The sequence below is a fragment of the Terrapene carolina genome, unplaced genomic scaffold (assembly GCF_002925995.2).
Source record: "Terrapene carolina triunguis isolate 2854851 unplaced genomic scaffold, T_m_triunguis-2.0 Scaffold51647, whole genome shotgun sequence".
In the NCBI taxonomy this organism is placed as follows: Eukaryota; Metazoa; Chordata; order Testudines; family Emydidae; genus Terrapene; species Terrapene triunguis.
Genome location: NW_020715998.1, coordinates 1 through 19445, shown reverse-complemented (window position 1 = coordinate 19445; position 19445 = coordinate 1). Strand labels below are relative to the sequence as shown.

At 64.7% G+C, this 19445-nt stretch overlaps 1 protein-coding gene across 1 annotated transcript; it reads right to left on the bottom strand.

The window, feature by feature from the left end:
- Positions 1-3259: 3259 nt before the first annotated feature.
- LOC113405930 (staphylococcal nuclease domain-containing protein 1-like) lies at positions 3260-11236 on the bottom strand (the record flags this gene model as incomplete). The annotated part of the gene is made up of 7 exons (XM_026647263.2): positions 3260-3565; positions 3775-3819; positions 5306-5509; positions 5851-5964; positions 6486-6555; positions 8901-9024; positions 11095-11236. Coding segments are annotated over 7 exons (765 nt in total), but the record flags the coding sequence as incomplete, so codon positions are not given.
- Between the last annotated feature and the right edge of the window lie 8209 nt (positions 11237-19445).

Genomic DNA, 19445 nt, shown 5'->3' with positions numbered 1-19445 from the left:
ACATTTGTACCTTAGTTTGAGTCTGAATTTGTCCAGCTTAAACGTCCAGCCATTGGATCTTTTTAGACCCTTGGCTGCTAGATTGACGAGCAATTCTGTTCCACTTTCTGCCCCCCAGGTAGGTACTTACAGACTGTGATCAAGTCACCCCTGAACCTCCTCTTTGCTAAACTAAATAGCTTGGAAAAGAGACGGCAAAGGGGGGATATGATTGAGGTCTATAAAATCATGACTGGTTTGGAGAAAGTAGATAAGGAAGTGTTATTTACTCCTTCTCATAACACAAGAACTAGGGGTCACCAAATGAAATTAATGGGCAGCAGGTTTAAAACAAACTAAAGGAAGTATTTCTTCACACAATGCACAGTCAACCTGTGGAACTCCTTGCCAGAGGATGTTGTGAAGGCCAAGGCTATAACAGGGTTCAAAAAAGAACAAGATAAATTCATGGAAGATAGGTCCATCAATGGCTATTAGCCAGGTGTCCTTAGCATCTGTTTGCCAGAAGCTGGGAATGAGCGACAGGGGATGGATCACTTGGTGATTCCCTGTTCTGTTCACTCCCTCTGGGGCACCTGCCATTGGCCACTGTCGGCAGGATACTGGGCTAGATGGACCATTGGTCTGACCCAGGACGACTGTTCTGATGTTTGAGTCTATCACTCTATGGCAGGTTTTCTAATCTTTTCATCAGTCTCAATGCTCTTTGCTGACCCCTCTCATTTATCAACATCCTTCTCGACTTGTGGACACCAGAGCTGGCCGCAGGATCCGAGCAGCGGGCCCACCAGTGCCAAGTGTAGAAGTAAAATCACCTCTCTGCTCCCGTTCATGCCTCCCAGGATCACATCAGCCCTTTTGGCCACAGCCTGACACTGGGAACTCCTGTTCAGCTCATTATCCGGCATGGCCCCCAAACCCTTCCCAGAGTCCCCCATCCTGTAAGTGTGGCTGCATTCGGCGTTCCTAGATGCACACACTGGCATTGAAACACCCAGGTGCTTGCACCCTCTGTACCAAGCAATGGATCACGTGATAGCGGTGACCCGTCTCCTCACCAATCACCACGACTCCCATGCAGCCTTTACCAGTCACGAGCTGATGTTTTTTTTCCAGATCATTGATAAAAATGTTACCGAGCACAGGGCCAAGAACCAGCCCCTGTGGCCCCCCAGGCACACGCCCGCTTGCTGAGAAGGATTCCCTAAGAATTACAGCATGAGACCGTCAGCCAGCATTTAACCTGGGCCACGGTCCTTTTTTATCGTTCTAGTCGTGCGATAGCAAGTCAGACACTGCACCGGACTCACCACCTCTCACCGGCAGCTACCGCCCGCGGGACCCCGCCAAAGAACAATGCCCAGCTCTCTGGCCAGGCTCTGGCCCCATAACCCCGCACTGATCTCCCGCCCGTGATGCTCTATTCACCGAGTCCCACGCCAGCCGCTCCGTTTCCGTGCCCGGGATCGATGTCGGACTGACCGGCTGTGACGAAGTGGGGGGGGTTTCGTTTTCGGTGGAGTTTCAATGGTTTGCATGCGGAGGGCATGGGACTCAGTTTCCCTGGGTGTTACTGGTTTAACGAGGTGAGGGGAGAGGGAGTGTGTTTTGCAGAGGACCGGAGAGAGGACGTGGGGACCCAGCCGGTGGCCGGGAGGATGGATACCCCAGCGACCAGTGACCTGGCGACCTGGTGACCCGGAGGCCCAGCTGAGGAGACGCAGCCGGTTCTGGCCAGTGGGAGGACAATGGGCTGCAGAGTGAGGACCCAGTGACCGAACCAGCCGGTTCCAGCCAGAGGACAGAAGCGAAGAGCGGAGGCCCCAGTTTACGACCCTGTTTACCTGGAGAGAAGACAATGGACAGAGGCGGGGCCTGGGGCCGGTGATCTGAGATGCCCAGCTGGGAGCAGGGGGGCTCTGGGCTGGAGAGGGGGAGCAGGCAGAGCCCACCTGGATGCAAGGAGACTGTGCTGTGCTGGGCTGAGGGAGGCCAGGCCTGAGGCCCTGAGAGTTTCCTGTGCTGTGTTCAACCCTCAATAAACCCTCCTGTTTTACGCTGTCTGGGAGTCACTCCGGGCTAGAGAACAGGGTGGCATCAACCCCTTCGGGGGTGGAGGCCCCGGGGGTCCAGAGCGAGGGGACTCCCTGAGGGGGCCCACGGCAGAGACAGACGTGCTAAGGCTCAGAGAGGTGCGGCTCCAGGAGGTGGAGGGGCCTGACCCCGAGAGAGAGTGGACCCCCGAGAAGGGCTGTCCCACTAAAAGGGGCACCCCCCACGGACCGCACGGGGCCACGAGTGGGCACGATCTGTGAGTCCGTGACACAGGCCTGTAATTCCCCGGGTCATAACTCTTGGCAGGTGAGCGCTGCAGGCAAGGGGCAGGGTGGGAGGGCCAGGGGGGTGCCTGGCACTGGGGTGCAAAGCGGGGGACACAGGCGGGATCAAGGCGCTCAGGGAGGAAGGGGGTCGGCGTTTCAGGAGAACATGGCAGGGGTTGGACTCGTTCCCTTGTCCGTCCCAGCCCACGACCCCTGTGGCTAGTGCGAGGGGCCGCCCAGGGCTGGGTCAGGTGTAGGAGGCAGCAAAGGGCTCGGGCTTCCCCTTGGCTCTGTTCTCCCGGCGTGTGGCACAGCCACCCCTGGGGGGGCAAATAACCCCCCCCAAGAGCAGCCACTGCCCTGAATGAGGCCAAGCTCCTCCCCGCAGGGGCTCCCCGGGACAACTCCCCATCTAGTGAGTTAGACGGGGGGGACCCCAATGGGCAGGGAGGGCCAGGGGCACCCACTGAAGGGGGGATGGGTGCAGGGCCATGGCACAAGGGGAGGGCAGGAGAAATGGGGAGTCAGTCTTGGAACCTTGCCCCACATCACAGCTGGGATCCCCCCCAGTCCACACAGGACCTGATCCCCCACTTCCTCCCGAATTGGTGTAAGCCTGGCTTTTCCCAACGCGGGGGCCTTTCTCCCCCGGACTCCTGGGTTCCAGCCCCAGCTGTTCACAGATGTGCTGTGCATCCTGAGGATGAGGCCGGCTGGCAGCCCAGCCCCTCCCGAGCCGGCCCCCCTCTCCGCTTCGGGCAGGGGTGGGGAACCGGAAATGGCCCTTTGTACCTAACTGAGCCCCCAGATCCTCCCCACGCCGGCGGGCCCCAGCCGCAAGGAGACAGCGCAGCGCAGCACTCGACTACTTTATTTGGCCTCCAAAGCTTTAAATACAGGCCAGAGCCGGCTCCGCACGGGACAGAGGCAAGGGCAGATCCCCCGTCGGTCGGACTGGGGCGGGGGGGCCAAGAGCTGCCCGCCCCCCCCAGGGGGCACAGGGCCCCCCCCAGCGGCTCGCTGCCCGGGGCGTGGAGCCGAGGCGAAGGGGGGCGGGACGGGCCCAGCGCAGTGCCCTGGCCCTGTGGTGGCGCAGCAGCTGGGGCGAGGGCTCGGGGAGGAGACGAGGAGAGACGGCAGCTTGGTGGGTGCGGTGGGGCCGGAGCCCGGGGCCTCCCCTAGCGGCTGTAGCCAAATTCATCCGCGTCGTCAGCCCGAAAGTCGCCGTAACGCCACAGGTTCAGCTGCAGGGGAGAAGGGCCGAGGTGAGAGCCGTGGCGGGCCGGGGAGGGGTCTCCTGCTCCCCCTCCGCCCTGCCCCACAGCCCCCCCGCCAGGCTGTTCCCCACCCCCACTCCTCCCCAAACCTGATACCACCCTCAACCAGCACCGGCCCCGCTCCGGCTCCCCTGGGGCTGGGGGACAGGCTGCTATGGGCCCCGAGCTGGACTCACCCGGTTGGTCTTGGCTAGCTCCTGCGCGTTCAGGTACTCGGTGATCTGCACGAGACAAAGGCCGTCATGGGGGGTGGGGATGCATCCCTCTCGCTGGGCCCGGGCCCCCGTAGCCACACCCCCAATCACCTGCTGGGCCCGCCCCCGCCCCACGCCCCCAATCACCTGCTGGGCCCGGCCCCGCCCCACGCCCCCAATCACCTGCTGGTCCCGCCCCTGAGCCGCGCCCCCAATCGCCCGCTGGGCCAGGTCACACGACACAGAGCGTGGGGGGTCTGAGCCAGACAATTCCCGTCGCCCCCCAGGTGTGTGTGTGGGGGGGAGGGGGAGTCAGGTTCGGGTCACGGTTTCCCGGCTCTTTACTGCCAAGGAGCTGACAACGCCCCAGGCCCCTGTCTGTTCCGGTATCACCAGCGACCTGGCGTGCACCGTGTGCTGTGCACCGGATGCCATTCTGAGAACAAACTGGGGTCCCTCCACGCAGCAGAAGTGTCTGAAGCTGCCCTGGCTCTAGGGACGGACCCGCACATAACCCAGCGTGGGGCCCAGGGGTCTGGGGGCCCTGCTTTGGGAACCCACTGGCCGAGGGCACCTTTTCACTGCGGGCTCAAAGCGCTTGGCAAAGGAGGAGTCATGCTACAGATGGGGAAACTGAGGCACACAGCAGGGCTGGGACCATTCCAAGGCCACAAAGGGTGGGGCTAGAATCCAGGAGTGCTGAATCCCAGTCCGTCTGCTCCAACCACTAGTCCTCACTGCCCACCAAGAGCCAGGCATGGTCCGGCCGGGCTCCTTCATTTATGTCCTGGACAAGAAGCGGCGGTTACTCTGCAGCAAGGCAGGTTTGTGTCGGATCTCAGGAGAGTCCCTGGTGCTCCGGGAGTGAGGCTCCGGAACCCCCTGCCGGGGCTGGCCCAGGGTCACTGGGGGCTACACTTCTCGGGGGCCCTGCTGGCCCCACACTGCCGGGGCTGTGAGTGCAGCCTGGCATGTACTGGGCTCTGTGTCAGGGCACAGGACAAGGGGGCTGCAGTGGGGTGGGGTCCATCCCCCTGGCAGGGCGCAGAGACAGCGCCGCCAGCCGAGCCGCCAGGGAATCAAACGGCTCCACGGGACCCAGAGCATCGATCTGTGAGCCCTGGGCATGAGCAAGCACCACATCAGCGCCCCTGCACGCACCACCCTGCCCCCCGGGCACAGAGCACACGGGACGGCCTCCCTCCGACCCACAGCGACGCCAGCCTGGGGCGAAGGGGGGCAGGCAGCGCGACTCCCACGAACCTGGCACTGGCACTCACCAGGGCTGGGCATGCCCAGGCCCTCGGCACCCGTTCCCCCACCCCCACGCTCTGCACATGCCCCCCTGCGCCCCCTCCCCCCAAATCCCCTGGGCACACAGGGACACCTCAGCAGCTGCACCCCATGTACCCCCAGCCCCTGCACCCCCCGCATCAGGCCAAAGCCACAGGCCAAGCCCATGGACCCCTCCCCACCCTGCTCCCGCTCTGCGGGGGGGTGGGACCTCACGTACCACTTTCTGGAACTGCTTCTCCTTCCGCGCCTCCACCATGACCAGCCCCTCCTTGACCAGCCCCAGCCCCACGTCGCCCTTGGAGTCGGCGAACTGCAGGGTGACGTGGGGGCAGCTGGGCCCGAGGTGCTCCACGTTCAGCAGGCACTGGGTGTTCTGGATGTCCCGCACCACGCTATCCACCGCGTCGGCGCGCGCGTCGTCCTGGAGAGGCCGGGAGAGAGAGACCATCGCCACGGGGCTGGGCATGGGCAACGCATGGCCAGAGCCGGGCGGGGAAGCCGGGCCCTGAGCTGAGCGCACAGGGGCGGTGTGGAGTGTGCCCGGGGGGATTGCAAAGCCGGACAGAGATGGACACGTGTTGAGAACGGCCGACACGATCGGCCCCTCCCTGGAGTCGGGAAGAGATGTATTTTGCCCGCTGTGGGCAGCAGGGCGCTGGGCAGGCTGGGTTCAGGCCCCACCTTCTGGGGAGCCCCCCTCCACCCCATGGGGAGCCCTGCCCCTGCCCCGCCCCCCTGGGAGCCCCACCCCTGCATACTTACATCCTGTGGCACCTGGATGAAGGCAAACTTGTACTCAATGGCCTGGGCAGGCAGGATGCGGGTGCTGAAGGCAGGCGGCAGGGTGCCCAGGCGCGTAGAGGGCAGGGTCTCCTTCTGCAGGGAGCAAAGGGACAGGGGGTCAGGGGGCTCCACGGGGCGGCGGGCGCTCCGGCATGGTGCGCAAGCTCTCCCGCTGCGTGTCGTGGCAGGGCCAGAGGCGCTCAGCCCCGCAGTGTGAACCGCGCCCGTGGAGCGCGCCGGGCACCTGGGTGTGGCAGCGAGGGGAACAGCCACGCCGCGCCTGCCCCGGGCGATACAGCGGGGTGGGGGCAGGGAGACCAGGATCTCAGCGCTTGGGGGCCAGGTGGATGGGCAGGTTCCTGACCATCTGCACTGGAACCGTGTGATTCCCGCACCCACATTCCCTTCTCAGCCCTTCCGCCGGGGCCGCCGCGGCTTGGCCCTTCCTCGGCACGCTGCTGACAGACAGGGGTGGGGGCTGCGTTCCTTGCAGCCTAAGCCCTCTGGTGGTTGCTGGGGAGGGAGCCGGGCTTAGCTGGGCCGGCTGGGGTGGTGAACATGAACGCGGCCGCCCAGCTGGTAGCGGTGCCCCCACAGAGGGGCCAGGAACTCACGTTGCCGTAGTCGATGTAGAAGATGTGCACCCTGGCTGGCGACTCCACCTTCTCCACGCGGGCCCGGTACCTGGCAGGCAGGGAACACGGGTGAGAACCAGTCCCCCTGCCCCCCAACAGACGGGAGCAGGCCGATGGGACCGAGAGAGACCGACTGGGGGAGAGAGCCCCTAGACAGACCCCCGAGGTGCAGCCCGAACCCCGGCCCTGCTCAGATCCCCAGCACTGCCCCTCTCCTGCCGTCCCTGCCCCCTGGCCGGGCTCCAGGAGCCGAGAGGGGAGGAACAGATCAATGGGCCCCTGGAGCACAAAGCACCGCGACGAATGAGCAGATTGATGTGCGCTGCTGAAACCAACCCGCTCGCCACGGCGGTAATTAGCCGCAGATCCGGCTGGGGCTTCGCACCGACAGACGTCCGTGGTGCCTTCGCCGCCCCCGGCCCGGGACAGGATCTCAGCTTTGCCCTGCGCAGAGCCAGGCTGCTCCCCCCGAAGGAGCAGGAGACAGAACAGAGCCTGGCAGCCACCGACTGTGCCGGGCCTGGCGCGCCCCGCGTGGCTCTCCCGGAGCCAGGCACAGAGTCACTGCACGGAGCCCCCCGGGAGAGAGCCGCACCCCAGTGCAGGCCACCGGACCAGCAGCTGAGCCCCTCGCTGAGCGCCCCCTCCTCACCAGGCAGAGGCCTGGGCCTGCACAGGGAACCCCACTGGCCTTCCCTGGGGGTGAGAGCAAAGAGCCCCTGCCAAGGCCCCAGCTTTGCTCAGCGCCCAGCAGGGGGCGATGCCCGCCAGAGGGGGCAGCAGGAGCTGGTGCAGACAGAACGGGGGCTGCCCTGCTGGAGTGGGGGCGGGGACCCGTCCCGTGCCAGGAGCGGCAGGGTAAGGCACGTCGGAGCAGAGATACTGCTGCTGGGGGTTCAGACCAAGGCACAGCTGAGGGCCCCCCCACCCCCGCCCCGTGCTCTGATGCATTGGCGGGGGGGGGCGGGCTGCTGGCTGGGACCCGCAGTGCCGAGGTGTGAACACAGCTGTGCCAACTCACAGCTGCCAAGGTGCTGGCACCCTCCCCCCGCACAGTGGCCTCACACAGCCGGGGGGCGTTTCCCATCTGTTCCCCCCGGCAGCGGGAGAGGGGATTGGGGCTTGCAGCCCCCCAGAGGCAGTGGGAGCAGCCGAGGAGCCTGGTGGCTTCTCCCTGCAGCACGGAGGAGGGTCCCCTCACCAGTGAGCTCTGAGGCCGTGCCACGCCGGGGCAGGGCAGTGTCTGGAGGTGCCACTCCGGGCCAGGTCCCTTCCCAGCCATGGCAATCAGCCCGGCCCCAGGGCTGGAGCTGGCACCATTTGTGAGGGGCAGAGGTGTATGTGCAGAGTGCCTGCTCATCTCAGTGATGTGGGCCCCGGGCCGGCTCTGCTGGGCACGGCCGGCTGCGGCGTGGGCCCCGGGCTGGCTCTGCTGGGCACGGCCGGCTGCGGCGTGGGCCCCGGGCCGGCTGCTTGCTATGACCTGGATTCCGCTGACACTCCACGGATAAAGCTGGCTTGAGGTCTCCCCTCCCCCCTCAGAGAGTTGTGACCCCCAGCACAGGCATTTCTGGCACCAGCCCAGTTCTACCCTCTGTCACGGAGTGTGGGGGAGTCAGAGCCCTGCACCCCTCTTCCTGAGATTCACCGTGACTCTCAGCCAGCCAGTAAAACAGAAGGTTTATTAGATGACAGGAACACAGTCCCAAGCAGAGCGTGTAGGTGCAACCAGAACCCCTCAATCAAGTCCTTCTGGGGGGTTTAGGGAGCTTAGACCCCAGCTTGGGGTTCCCTGCGTTGCACCACCCAGCCCAAACTGAAAACTAAAAACTCCTCCAGCCCCTTTCTCCCCACTCCTCTCTGCTCCTCCTCTCCTTTGTTCAGTCTCCCAGGCAGAAGGTGTTTCTTCTCCCAACCTCCCTCCTGGCTCAGGTTACAGCTCAGGTAGCTTCCTTCAAGGGAAGTCCCCATCCCCAGTGTAACCCCCCTGCAACATTCCCAGGTCAAATCTGCCCCGCTCCCTGCTCCGTCACACCCTCCCCCTGGCTCCTGCCTGCCAGCGATACCCCTGCTGGGCCTGGGGCCAGCGATTCCCGAACCCTCCCATCCTGCCCTGGGAGGCTGCGGGGTGAACAGACACGGATGGCTCAGCTCCCCCAGCCCTCCCCCTGCGCCCACCCCCTGTATTACTGCACTGAGCCAGCGCCCCCCCTCACCGAGAGCCCTCCCCTGGCTCCCGGGGCACTATTCTTAGGCAGGGCATTCAGCAGGAGCTGGTGTACCCAGCGCATGCCCAGCGGCACTGCAGCCAGAGCCCCGCCCCCACATCCCTGGGGAGAGGACGCCCCCCAGCTGGCCACGTGGCTCCGTGCCCAGCCCGGGACCGAGACTCACCATTCCCCATCCACAAATTTGGCGATGCAGTAGTCCCCGCGGCGCGGCGCGTAAGACCCTTCCACGGGCGGGTGGCCGGCGATCTCGCTCCGCATGTTCTCCATCAGCTTCTCCAGCTGGGTCCCTGCAGGGGGAGAGACCTGGTCAGGCAGGGGGCACCTGTCAGAGCCAGCCCAAGGGCCACCCGCGCAGCCCCTCACAGGCGGCCGCTCCCCAGCTGCGGCCGCAGCGGTGTCGGCTGCCTGGGCGCTGAGCGCGTGGCCTGGCTGGGTTTAGAGCTCGCGTCACTCCCGGTAACCGCCTGGCACCGATACCCTCCACTCTGACGCATGACACAGGCATGGCACTGCCCTGAATGACTCCGTTTGAGCCAGAGCAGAGCTGTCAGACAAACGGCCACCCTTCACTTCCAAATAATCCCCCCGAGCCCCTATTCCACTGATTAATTACCCTCCCCGTTCTACAGTCCCGGTTCATTCCAGCCCAGGGTCTCGCTCCCGTTGCCCACCATGGGACCTGCTAGGCCGCCGGGCCCCTGATCAAATACTTCTCCCCGGGCAGGTACTGACAGACTGGGATCAGGCGACCCCTTCGCTGCTTCTCTGCGATGCTAAACAGCCGGAGCTCCACGGGTCTCTCACTCAAGGCAGGTTTCGAAGCCTTTAATCCGGCGCGCCCCAAACTTTTCACGGTCACGCCCCACTTTACCCCCTGCCCTCTCGGGAGCCAGGAGTGGGGCCACAGCTCGGGGGGGAGGGGGGAGGGAGGCGCAGACAGAGGTAAGGGGGCCAAGGCTGGGGCTGGAGCTGGGGTCGGTCCGAGCTGGGGCTGGGGGCACCGGGAGCAGAGCCGCAGCTGGGGGCTGAGGATGGGGGCAGGGCTGGGGACAGGCCACGATCGGGGGCCAAGGCTTGGGCTGGAGCAGGGCTGGGTGGCACTCCCACCCACCACCACCCCGTACGTGCCTCTGTGCCCCCTGGGGGGGGCGCCCCACAGTTTGGGAATCTCTGCTTTAAGAATTCTCATGGCTCTTTGCTGCCCCTTTTCTCCTCTGGCGCCGGTTTGTAAGTGCCTGGGGCGTAGCTGCACCTGGCCCGGGCACAGACGGACGATCTAGGGGCCTGGTTCGCTGTGCTACACCGAGAACCCGGGCGCAGCAAGGTCCCGGCGGGATCAGACGGCTCCTGGCAGGGCCGGAGCTTCCCCCTCCCGAACGGGAGCCGCAGCACAGGGGGCGAAGCTCATTTGAATTGAAACTACGGCCCCTTCCCTCCCGAACAACCTCTCTCCGGGTCTGTCCCTCCTGCAGGCTCTGTGCCGAGCCCCCCCTGCTCACAATCCGGCCTGGCGGCCCCTTAAACCTCCCGGGCATGGCGCTGCCCTCCCTGGATCTACCCCGGTGACTTCCCCAGGGCCCCGCCAATGCCCACACGTCCTATTCCTACCCTTTGTTTCCTGCCTTTTAACCCGTTACTGATCCATGAGAGAACCGTCCCTTTTGCCCCATGGCGGCTCACTTTGCTCAAGAGCCATTGGTGAGGGACCTTGTCAAAGGCTTTCTGAAAATCCAAGTCCACTATATCCACGGGATCCCCTTGGTCCAGTGGATGATGGACGGACGGATGGGGCACCTTCTGGGGAGCTAGAGCCTCGCCCCCGCTGGCCAGAGGAGGGGAAGTAGCCGAGCTGCTCCCCGTGGCCCCGAGCCCATCACCCACCCTCCCCCCGAGCCCCTGCTGCGCCGCACGGTCCCTCACGTACCCAGTGCCCAGGTGGGCCGAGCTGCAAGAGGAGCTGGTGCAGCTGTGGGCGTGAGCGTGGGGAGAGGCTCCCCCCGGGGCTCGCCCGTTACCGAGGGCCTGGCCCAGGGAGCCACTCGCTGCCGGGAGCGAGCCCGTGGCTCACCCTGGGGAGGTGCCGGCTGGGCATGCTGCCCACACCCTGCAGGCCACATGGCCTCACCCGGCCCAGCCGGGCCGGGAGCAGTGGAGCTGCCGGGGGGATGGGCCCTGTGAGACTCGGCTCTGATTCCTCATGGCTGGTTCCTGAGCTCGGCGCTCCCAGCCAGACGGGAGCAGCTGCCCACAGGCCCCCGAGGAAGGAGAGAGGAGTGGGGGCAATCCCCCCCCCAGCCCTGCCTTGTCCCATTCCACCGCGGTTACACGATGCCCCCCCTTTCCCCGCCGCCACCTACCTGTCTCCACGTCCTGCACGTAGAAGTGCAGCTCGTCGGTGATCTCCGTCACGAAGACCGGCTTGTAGTTGGTGGTTCGCTCCTTCTCCTCCAGCACCGGCACCACCTCCTCCACCGGCGCCTCCTCGTACTGGGACCAGACCTGCCGGGGAGAGGAGACCGGGGCTGAGAGACGGAGCGGGCGAGGGGCACCGAGTCATTCTCCGGGGGACCCCCTGGCCCAGCGCTGACCCAGTGCACCGGGGAGCCCAGGGCTGGCACAGCAGGCAGTGGTGCGGGTCGGGACTGAGGGGCAGCGACAGAGCTGTGTGCCTGGGATGGCGGAGGGGTGCTGTGGGTTGGGATTAAAGGACACTGGCAGAGCTGGGGGGCGGGGGGAGCCCAGGGCTGGGATAGCAGGGGGCTGCGGGTCTGGATAGAGGGGCATTGATGGGTAGAGAGCAGTTACACGCTGCAGCTCGGCAGGCTCAGGGGAAGGGGTGGGCTCCTGGCACCGGTGTGTTATTAACCATCCACAGCTCCCTCCCTCTGGGCCAGACTCTGCTGCGGCTTCACCACCTGCCCCCGGGTGACTCTGGATTCACACCAGGCGCAGCAGCCCGTGGCCCGGAGCTGCTGGGAGGGGGAAGGCCCCTGGGCCAGCTGTGCAGGGTGCAGCCCGGGCACCAGGGCCTGGCCAGGGCGCTGGGAAATGCCGGCATGGCAGTACCACCCTACCAGCCCCGGTTTGAGCCGGTGCAGCTCAGGTGCCCTGCGAGTGGCTGCAGCCCTTGGCAATGCCCCAGGCAGCAGTGCCCAGCCAGCCCGGCCCATGCCCACGCCCTGGGAAGGACGCAGCTGTTGAGCAGTGACCTCTCCTCCCCTAGCCCCACGCTGAGCGGCGCCGGCACCCCGGCGTTCAGGATGGCAGGAGCGGGCCGGGACGCTGATTGGACGTGACAGCGTATCACGTCCAATCCCGTCGCTCGGAGGCTGAACAAGCAGCGGGGGCTGTCACAGGCGGCCAGCGACACAGGCCAGCCGACGGTGCGGGCACAGCAGAACACACACACACCTGCTGCCACAGGGAGCAGAAACCCCCTCACGCTCGGGGCTGAGACGAGGGAGCAGCTGGCGGGGAGCAGACCCCAGCCCCCGCCAGACCGAGGGGGCACCGCAGCCTGCAGCCGGGTTACCGGCACGGCCGAGTTGGATGGAGCTGCCCCGGCTCGCGGCAGTGAGGAGGAAGGATCGGATCAGACCCAGCCTGAGCAACGAGAATGGATCAACCGGTCACATCGACTGCCTGCCTCACCCCCGGCCGATCGCTGGCCAGCCCAGAGAGCTCCCCACAGGCTGCGAGTGCGCCACGGACACCAGAGAGCAGGCTCTGGCCAAAGCAAGCAGCCCAGCGAGCGAGCTGCGGCCGGGGTGCCACCTGGGGCCAGGGAAAGGGCACGGCTGGCGCTGCCCCCCTCAGACACCGGCGTTGGGGCAGGGAAGCAGCCAGGCAGACGAGGCGCCTGCTTCGGACCGGGACCGGCTCTGCAGAGCGCGGCTTCCCCGTGACAGGGGCTCTTTGGAGCCACCAAAGCGCTGCCCCTCAGAGAGAGGTGCCCGTACCCGGGCACACAGCCGCCTCTGCGAACGGGGCCTGCAGTGACCTGCCCACGGCCCCTCGCTGAGTCAGCCGCGGCACGAGGACCTCTCCCCCTCCACCCAGCACCGGCAGGAGCCCTCCCCCCGGAAGCCACCACAGGGCCCCTGCGCACGGACACCACAAGGAGATGCTGCTGGGCACAGGCAGGACGGTTCCCTGGGCTGAGTTCTCATGGGTGCGCGGTGCCTGGGCTGGGAACTTCCCTTCACCCGTCTCCTTCCAGCCCCCCCGGGCGGCGCCCCCCCCCCCCCCTCCCGGCAGGGCTCCCGGCACCCCCAGAGCACGGGGCGGCCGTGCTGAGCTCACCCCGCTCGCGGACCGAGGCAGCCACCATCCCGAGGAGGAGCTGACAGCGGGGCGCCCAGCCGGGCCTTGTGCCCATGGCACCTGAACCAAGGGCTGGCCTGTGGGGGAGTCCTGGCACCTGTCCCAGGCCCAGTGCCTGGCAGCCACGTGTGCTTGGGACCATGGCCAGGCCCCGTGGTGCTGCAGGCAAGGCACCTCCAGCACTACTGCCTGTCCTGCCACCGGCCGCCCCGTATCATCTGAGCGGCCCCCGGGTTGTGAAGGGCTCCAAGATCCAGGCTGGTTAGATACCGAGGTGACAGGTGGGCACCTTCCAGGACAGAGACGGGGGCGTGGGCATCTGGCCCCCATCACAACCGAGTGCTGCGGGCTGCCGGAGCTACAGCCCCTGGGGTCCCACACCTCCTGCTGGCACCGTGGCTGCTCAGGCCTGACTGCCCGGGTAGCAGGGGACCCCAGCTCCACTCGCCCGCCCAGCACCGGGCTCTGGCCGGGGTAGGAGCCCATCAGCCATCTCCCAAGGCTGGAGCTGTGCTGCCCCAGCCCTGAGACCCTGCCCGCGGGGCACGGAGCCAGGGCTGCCCGCGGGGCACGGAGCCAGGGTTCTGCCCAGGTGTGACGTTATTGACATAAACTGGGACCATATAGATCATTGTTGCAACCAAGGTCCTGTAGTGGCACCAAATCTTGTATAAAGGGGGTCAAATGGGGTGTCTAAGACAAGGTTATGGTTTACTGGTTATTATTATGCTGTCTATATGTGTGTATCAGTTTTGTAGTTGAAGTTATGAATATTGGCTCTATACTGTCTGTATGGCAAACTTATGCTATGCTTCTGGGTGACATCCCAGACAAGCTGGGATTGGCTCTGCCTAGCCTGCTTGATGGCCCATTAAGGACCATCAGCTATACAATGGACTCATTGAGAGAAGGCAAATATGCCTTCAGACTCAGCAAAGTATGCAGGGACTGGCCCATGTGACTCCAGACTCCATTTTGCTGTAATTTTCCACAGTAAGGACAAAGAGGTGTTCTTACACCTGGAAAAGACTATAAAAGGCTGATGCCTCATCTCCATCTTGTCTTCAATCCTGCTTCATACCTCTGGAGGGACTTTGCTACAAACTGAAGCTCTGAACAAAGGACTGAGGACCCATCCCAGCTGGGGATGTTCCAGAGACTTGATTTGAACCTGCAGTTTATTCCATCACTGCTACAAGCCTGAACCAAGAACTTTGCCATTACTGTATGGAATTGATTCCATTTAACCAATTCTAGCTCTCATCTCTATCTTTTTCCTTTTATGAATAAACCTTTAGATTTTAGATTCTAAAGGATTGGCAACAGCGTGATTTGTGGGTAAGATCTGATTTGTATATTGACCTGGGTCTGGGGCTTGATCCTTTGGAATCAGGAGAACCTTTTTCTTTTACTGGGGTCTTGGTTTTCATAACCATTTGTCCCCATAACGAGTGGCACTGGTGGTGATACTGGGAAACTGGAGTGTCTAAGGAGATTGCTTGTGGGACTTGCGGTTAGCCAGTGGGGTGAGACCGAAGCCCTCCTAGTCTGGCTGGTTTGGTTTGCCTTAGAGGTGGAAAAACCCCAGCCTTGGGCTGTAACTGCCCTGTTTGAGCAATTTGTCCTGAGTTGGCACTCTCAGTTGGGTTCCGCCAGAACCGCATTGTCACACCAGGCTGCTCCCAGGGTCAGTGGCACACCTCGGGCTAGAACCCAGGAGTCCTGACCCCATTTCCACCCCCCCCAACCCACAGACCCCCACCCTGGCCCAGAGTTGGGAACCCAGGAGTCCTGACCCCACCCCCAACTCACTAGAATCCACTCCCCTCCCAGCCTGGGAGAGAACCCAGGAGTCCTGGTGCCTGCTCTGAGCACTGACACGGGAACACAAACCCGTCAGCGCCGGCAGGGGCAGCCCAAGAGGCGGCCGTATAGCCGCTGCGAATGGCTGAGCGAAGCAGCTCGGTGCCAGGGGGCCTGGCCAGCCTGTCCCCGCTACGAAGGAGCCGGGGTGGGGGGCTCACTACAAACACCGTCTGCCCCGGACCAGAGCCCAGGCGCTGACAACATGGGGCCCAGCCCCAGACAATGCCCATGGCTGGCACGTGCCGCTGCTGGCGTTGGGGGACCCTGTTCTCAGAGCCAGCCACAGCCACCGCCAATCCCTCCGCCCCACGCTGGCGGTAGCCACGGCTCTGCAAGGGGGGGCTCTGGGACGGGACAGAGCGGCTCTCCAGGGCACGCAGCCAAATGCAGACTCCAGGCTGGGCACAGGGGCTATGCCAGCCCAGCACAGGGTCTCCCAGTGCTTACTGAGGGCCAGAACCCTGGGGGGAGCTGCACGTGGGATGGGAACGCCGAGCCAGCACTGCAGTCCTGTGGCTGGGGAGGAGCCCCCCTCCCATGCAAAGCTCACCCCAGCCCCTGGGAGCACAGGCCTCTGGGGACAGATGCCCACTCACGGCGCCCCTGGGTAGCCGAGTCAGCGGCTGGAATGGCTCAAGCTGGGCCTGGATTCTCTGCAGTCCAAGCCGGGATGGAAAGGGGCCGGCGTCGAAGGGAAAGACTGAAAGGCACTGGGGGGAATTGGTGCTGAGACAGTAGCCGGACAGAGCCCGGGGGCCACCGGGACACCAGCGGGGCTGGGCTCAGCACAGGGCCGTATTTGCCGGGGCGGGCAGGCCTGGGCAAGGCTCCACCAGCTGAGGATCTGGCCCGGACCGTTTTGGGATTTCATTTACCCGGATTCTCGCTGCCTGTGCCGGGGCGGGTGGGACCGGGACTGCCCCTGAAGGCGGCTCTCCTCCCAGGGACAGTGTGGAGAGACGCGGGACGCCCACCTTAGGCTGACACTGAGCTACACGGGCGCTGGCTAGACTCTGCTCTGCCCCTGCCGCGCTTGAGCACTGCGCCTCGGGCTGCTCCTTGTCTGAATCCTTGCCAGCCTGTAACCCAGCAGAGAGGCCCCTGGGCCGGGCCACTGCGTGGACAGCCAGGTGCTTGCCGGCTGCAGATCCTGCTGCCTGCCTATCAGCTTGGGGACTCTCCTTCGACTGCCCCTGTGCCCGGGGTGGGCCCTGCTGCAATGTGCCCTGGGGCGGGGCTGCGGTGAGCGGAGGGTGGCAGGGAACAGGATCATCCGGTCCGGGGGCCAGCGCAGGGCTGCTCCCCGCCATGCGCTCCAGCCCTTTGCCCCGTTACAAAGCGTCCCGGGCCAGGAGGCTTCCCAACATCTCTCTGCCAGGGGGCTTGCTGGTATCCAGCCTAAATCGCCCCTGGCTCCGCTCTGGCCTCGTGCGCTGTTCGCAAAGCGCAGCAGCCGTGAGTCACCAGTGGTACATTTAGCCAGGTGGCCCTGGTGTGTGCTGCCCAGCGCTGCCAGCCCAGAGGGGCCAGGGCTCTGCCCGCAGCAAGCACCCAGCCGAGGGGGCAGAGACCGAGCAGGCCCTGCCCTTCCCGGCCAGGGGAGTGGCTCACTCTGCCGGGTACAGGTCAGCGTCTCTGCGCCTGCCCCAGCCAGGGCTGCGGGAGTCTGGAGCCGGGGTGCAGGCAGTGCGAGCCAGCTGGGAAGGGAGCAGGCAGAGGTGGCTGCAGGCACCCCGCGAAGGGAGAGATCAAGCACAGGGCACACGCAGCCCCCCGGAGAAGCTCGGCCAGGGGAGAAGAGAAGCAGCAGGCGGCGAGCCCAGGGCAGGGACACGGCGCAGGATTCACTTTCTGACAGCGAACTCCCAGCTCCCGTGAGGTCTGCCTGCCTCTCCAGGGGGCCGGGAACCAGGCTGGGGGTCGGGGAGCGTTCAGGAGGCAGCAGCCTCTGCCCACCCCCCAGCTGGGCTAGGGAGTGGTGGCACTCTGGGTCGCCCATGCGATCCTACAGCAGCCAGCCCCAGCGCTGGGGGTCACTTGATCGCAGGCTCAGCTCTCACAGACATGGTGGGGGGACTAAGGGGGGCTTACGCGCGCTGGTCCCTGCTTATCGGAGCACGCACACTTTCATGTGATCTCCCCCAGCTGCTGAATCAGCCCCTGGATGTAATTAATGGAAGAATTAAGTGGACTGCTGGCTGGAGCCCCAGGGGCCCCGCACGCCGCTAGCGAAGCGCTCCCAACAGACCACATTCAATTAAGCCTAGAAGACGGCTAGCTGGCTCCGCGCACCACGGGGGCTTCCCTCGAATGCAGGAGCTCGCTGCGTGCTCCTGAGCCCTGGCGCGGGCCGGGCGTTCCGCAGAGGGGTCCTTTCCGAGGGGTTGAAGCTACGTACATCGATGTCACTTCCCCCTTCGCCTCAGTACCAGAATCTCGTCCGCTGCAGCGTTGGCTGCTGGCATCCCGCTGTCACAGGCTGGCACTCGGGGATCCAAGCGGACACGAGATGTTCCTCTCCCTGTTCTCAGAACACCCCCCACCCGGATCTGTCCTGCCAGTGCCTCCCGGCTGGGGCCACTGCGCTGGCAGCTGCCGCAGCCTCTGGGGCGGGTGTGTGCGTGGGCGCTGGCGGGACGAGGTGGATTGCGCCGCGCCTGGCAGACTGAGAAGGTGCCGCGCTGTGAGTGGCCTTTGCATTGTTAGGGTGCGGCGTGGCCAGGGAGAATGTGCGTATCCAGCCCGTCTGACCGGGCGGCCTCCGAGCCTGCCTGCTCTGGTTGCGGCACGGGCAGTGCCGCGGCAGCGAGTGGACGGTGTCCAAAGGCAGCAGCTGGAGGTAGCGCAGCTCCTGTTGGCTCATAAACATTCGCTCTGTCTCTGGATCAGACGGCTGCCCGCGTGGTGGGGTCATGAAACCCCGCTCGCTGGTTCCCAGCGCTAGCTGGTAAGTGACAAGGTGAGTTTATGTGGAATTCATTCACTCCCATCAGCCCTGCAGCATAGGCCAGGCGGTTCCCTATGGAGGCCTGACGCCAGACTAGATGGGCCAATGGTCTGGAAGCAGCAGCGGAGGCGGGGACTCCAGGCCTTACCTGGGACGAACAGGTGACCTACTTTAAGTGTTAGGGCTGTTTGGAAGATCCCTGTGATTCACATCTCACGGCTGCCGGTCCCCCCTTCCCCTAACACGCCCCACCCTGCTTATTAACTCAACCAACCCCAGACTCCCTTGGCCAGGCGCTCTGCCCTCTTGGGCTCCCGCTCCGGCTTTGTTTCAGCCACTGTCTCCCACCTTCACCTGCCAATACTCACGATGGCGGATGGTATTTAAAACCTCAAGCCACGCAGCCTGTTCATTGGAATGCCAACCAACCCCAGCAAGACATTGTGCCCAGCTGGGCTGCCTTAGCTCTGGATGTCCTTATTACTCAACGCCCAAATGTTCTTTGAGTCCTGCTAGGCTCCCAGCCTCCTGACATCCTGCAGCAGTGAGTTCCACAGGCCCCACGCGGAGGCGGCTTCCCTATCCTCACTGCCGCTGTCCTTTCCTCTCCAGGCCCCCTTGCTCTCGTACGACAAGATGCAGTGGCCGGGAATCCCTGATCTCACCCATCCCAGGCAGCATTTCCTGCGTCTGTAGTGCGTCCCTGGAGAGCCGGGAGGCGTACGGCAGGCCCAGGCTGCGTGGCTCCCGGGAGGGGAGCGAAGGGACTCCTGACAGCCCCGGCATGTTAATGTGTTTTACTGGGTTGATTTTCCCCACTCGTTGCCTCGGACACAAATGCAGAGTGATGGGGCCTGTCAGGCAGGCAGCAGCCAGACAAGAGGGCAATAAAACCATTAACTGCCGAGTAAACCCTGCTTTAATTGTCAGGTCACGCTGGCTCGCGCACAGGCTCCTACGCTGGAAACCTCCTCTGACCTGGCAGGCTCCCCGGCGCTCGGGGGGAGAAGGGCTTCGGGCCCGAGCTGTACCAAACAGCGGCGATGCTCCGGAGCGCGGCCAGGAGCCGTGCAGTAACTCGGGTAGGGTGAGCCTCCCCCGGCCTGCGCTGCAGCACCTGGACCTCGCCTGGGAAGGGCATTTCCCTGCACAAGCTGGGCATGCTCAGAGCCCCACGGCCCTGCCTCCCTCCTGCCAGGACACCGGGGGCTCGGCCCCCCCTCTGCAAGCTGATGGGCTGGCCAAGGGCCAAACCCAGATGTTCTTCCACGTGCCCCATGGTGCTTATAGGACCCAACCCCCATGTATCCAAACTCGGGAGGCTCCCAAGCAGTTGCTGCCCCACAGACGCATGTTTCAGAGCTACCCGACATGTGGGGCTGCATGGGGCTCAGGGGGCAGCAATCCTCCCCCCCAACCCCCCCGCTGGGACGGCTCCGCCAGGGCAGGGGGCGGAGCAGCAGAGCGCACCCGCTGGGATCCCGAGCTGCAGCACAGACCTGGCCTGGCGGGGCGAAGGAGCCCGGCGCTAGGACGGACCCGCCAGGTCGCTGGATCACCCAGACCAAGATT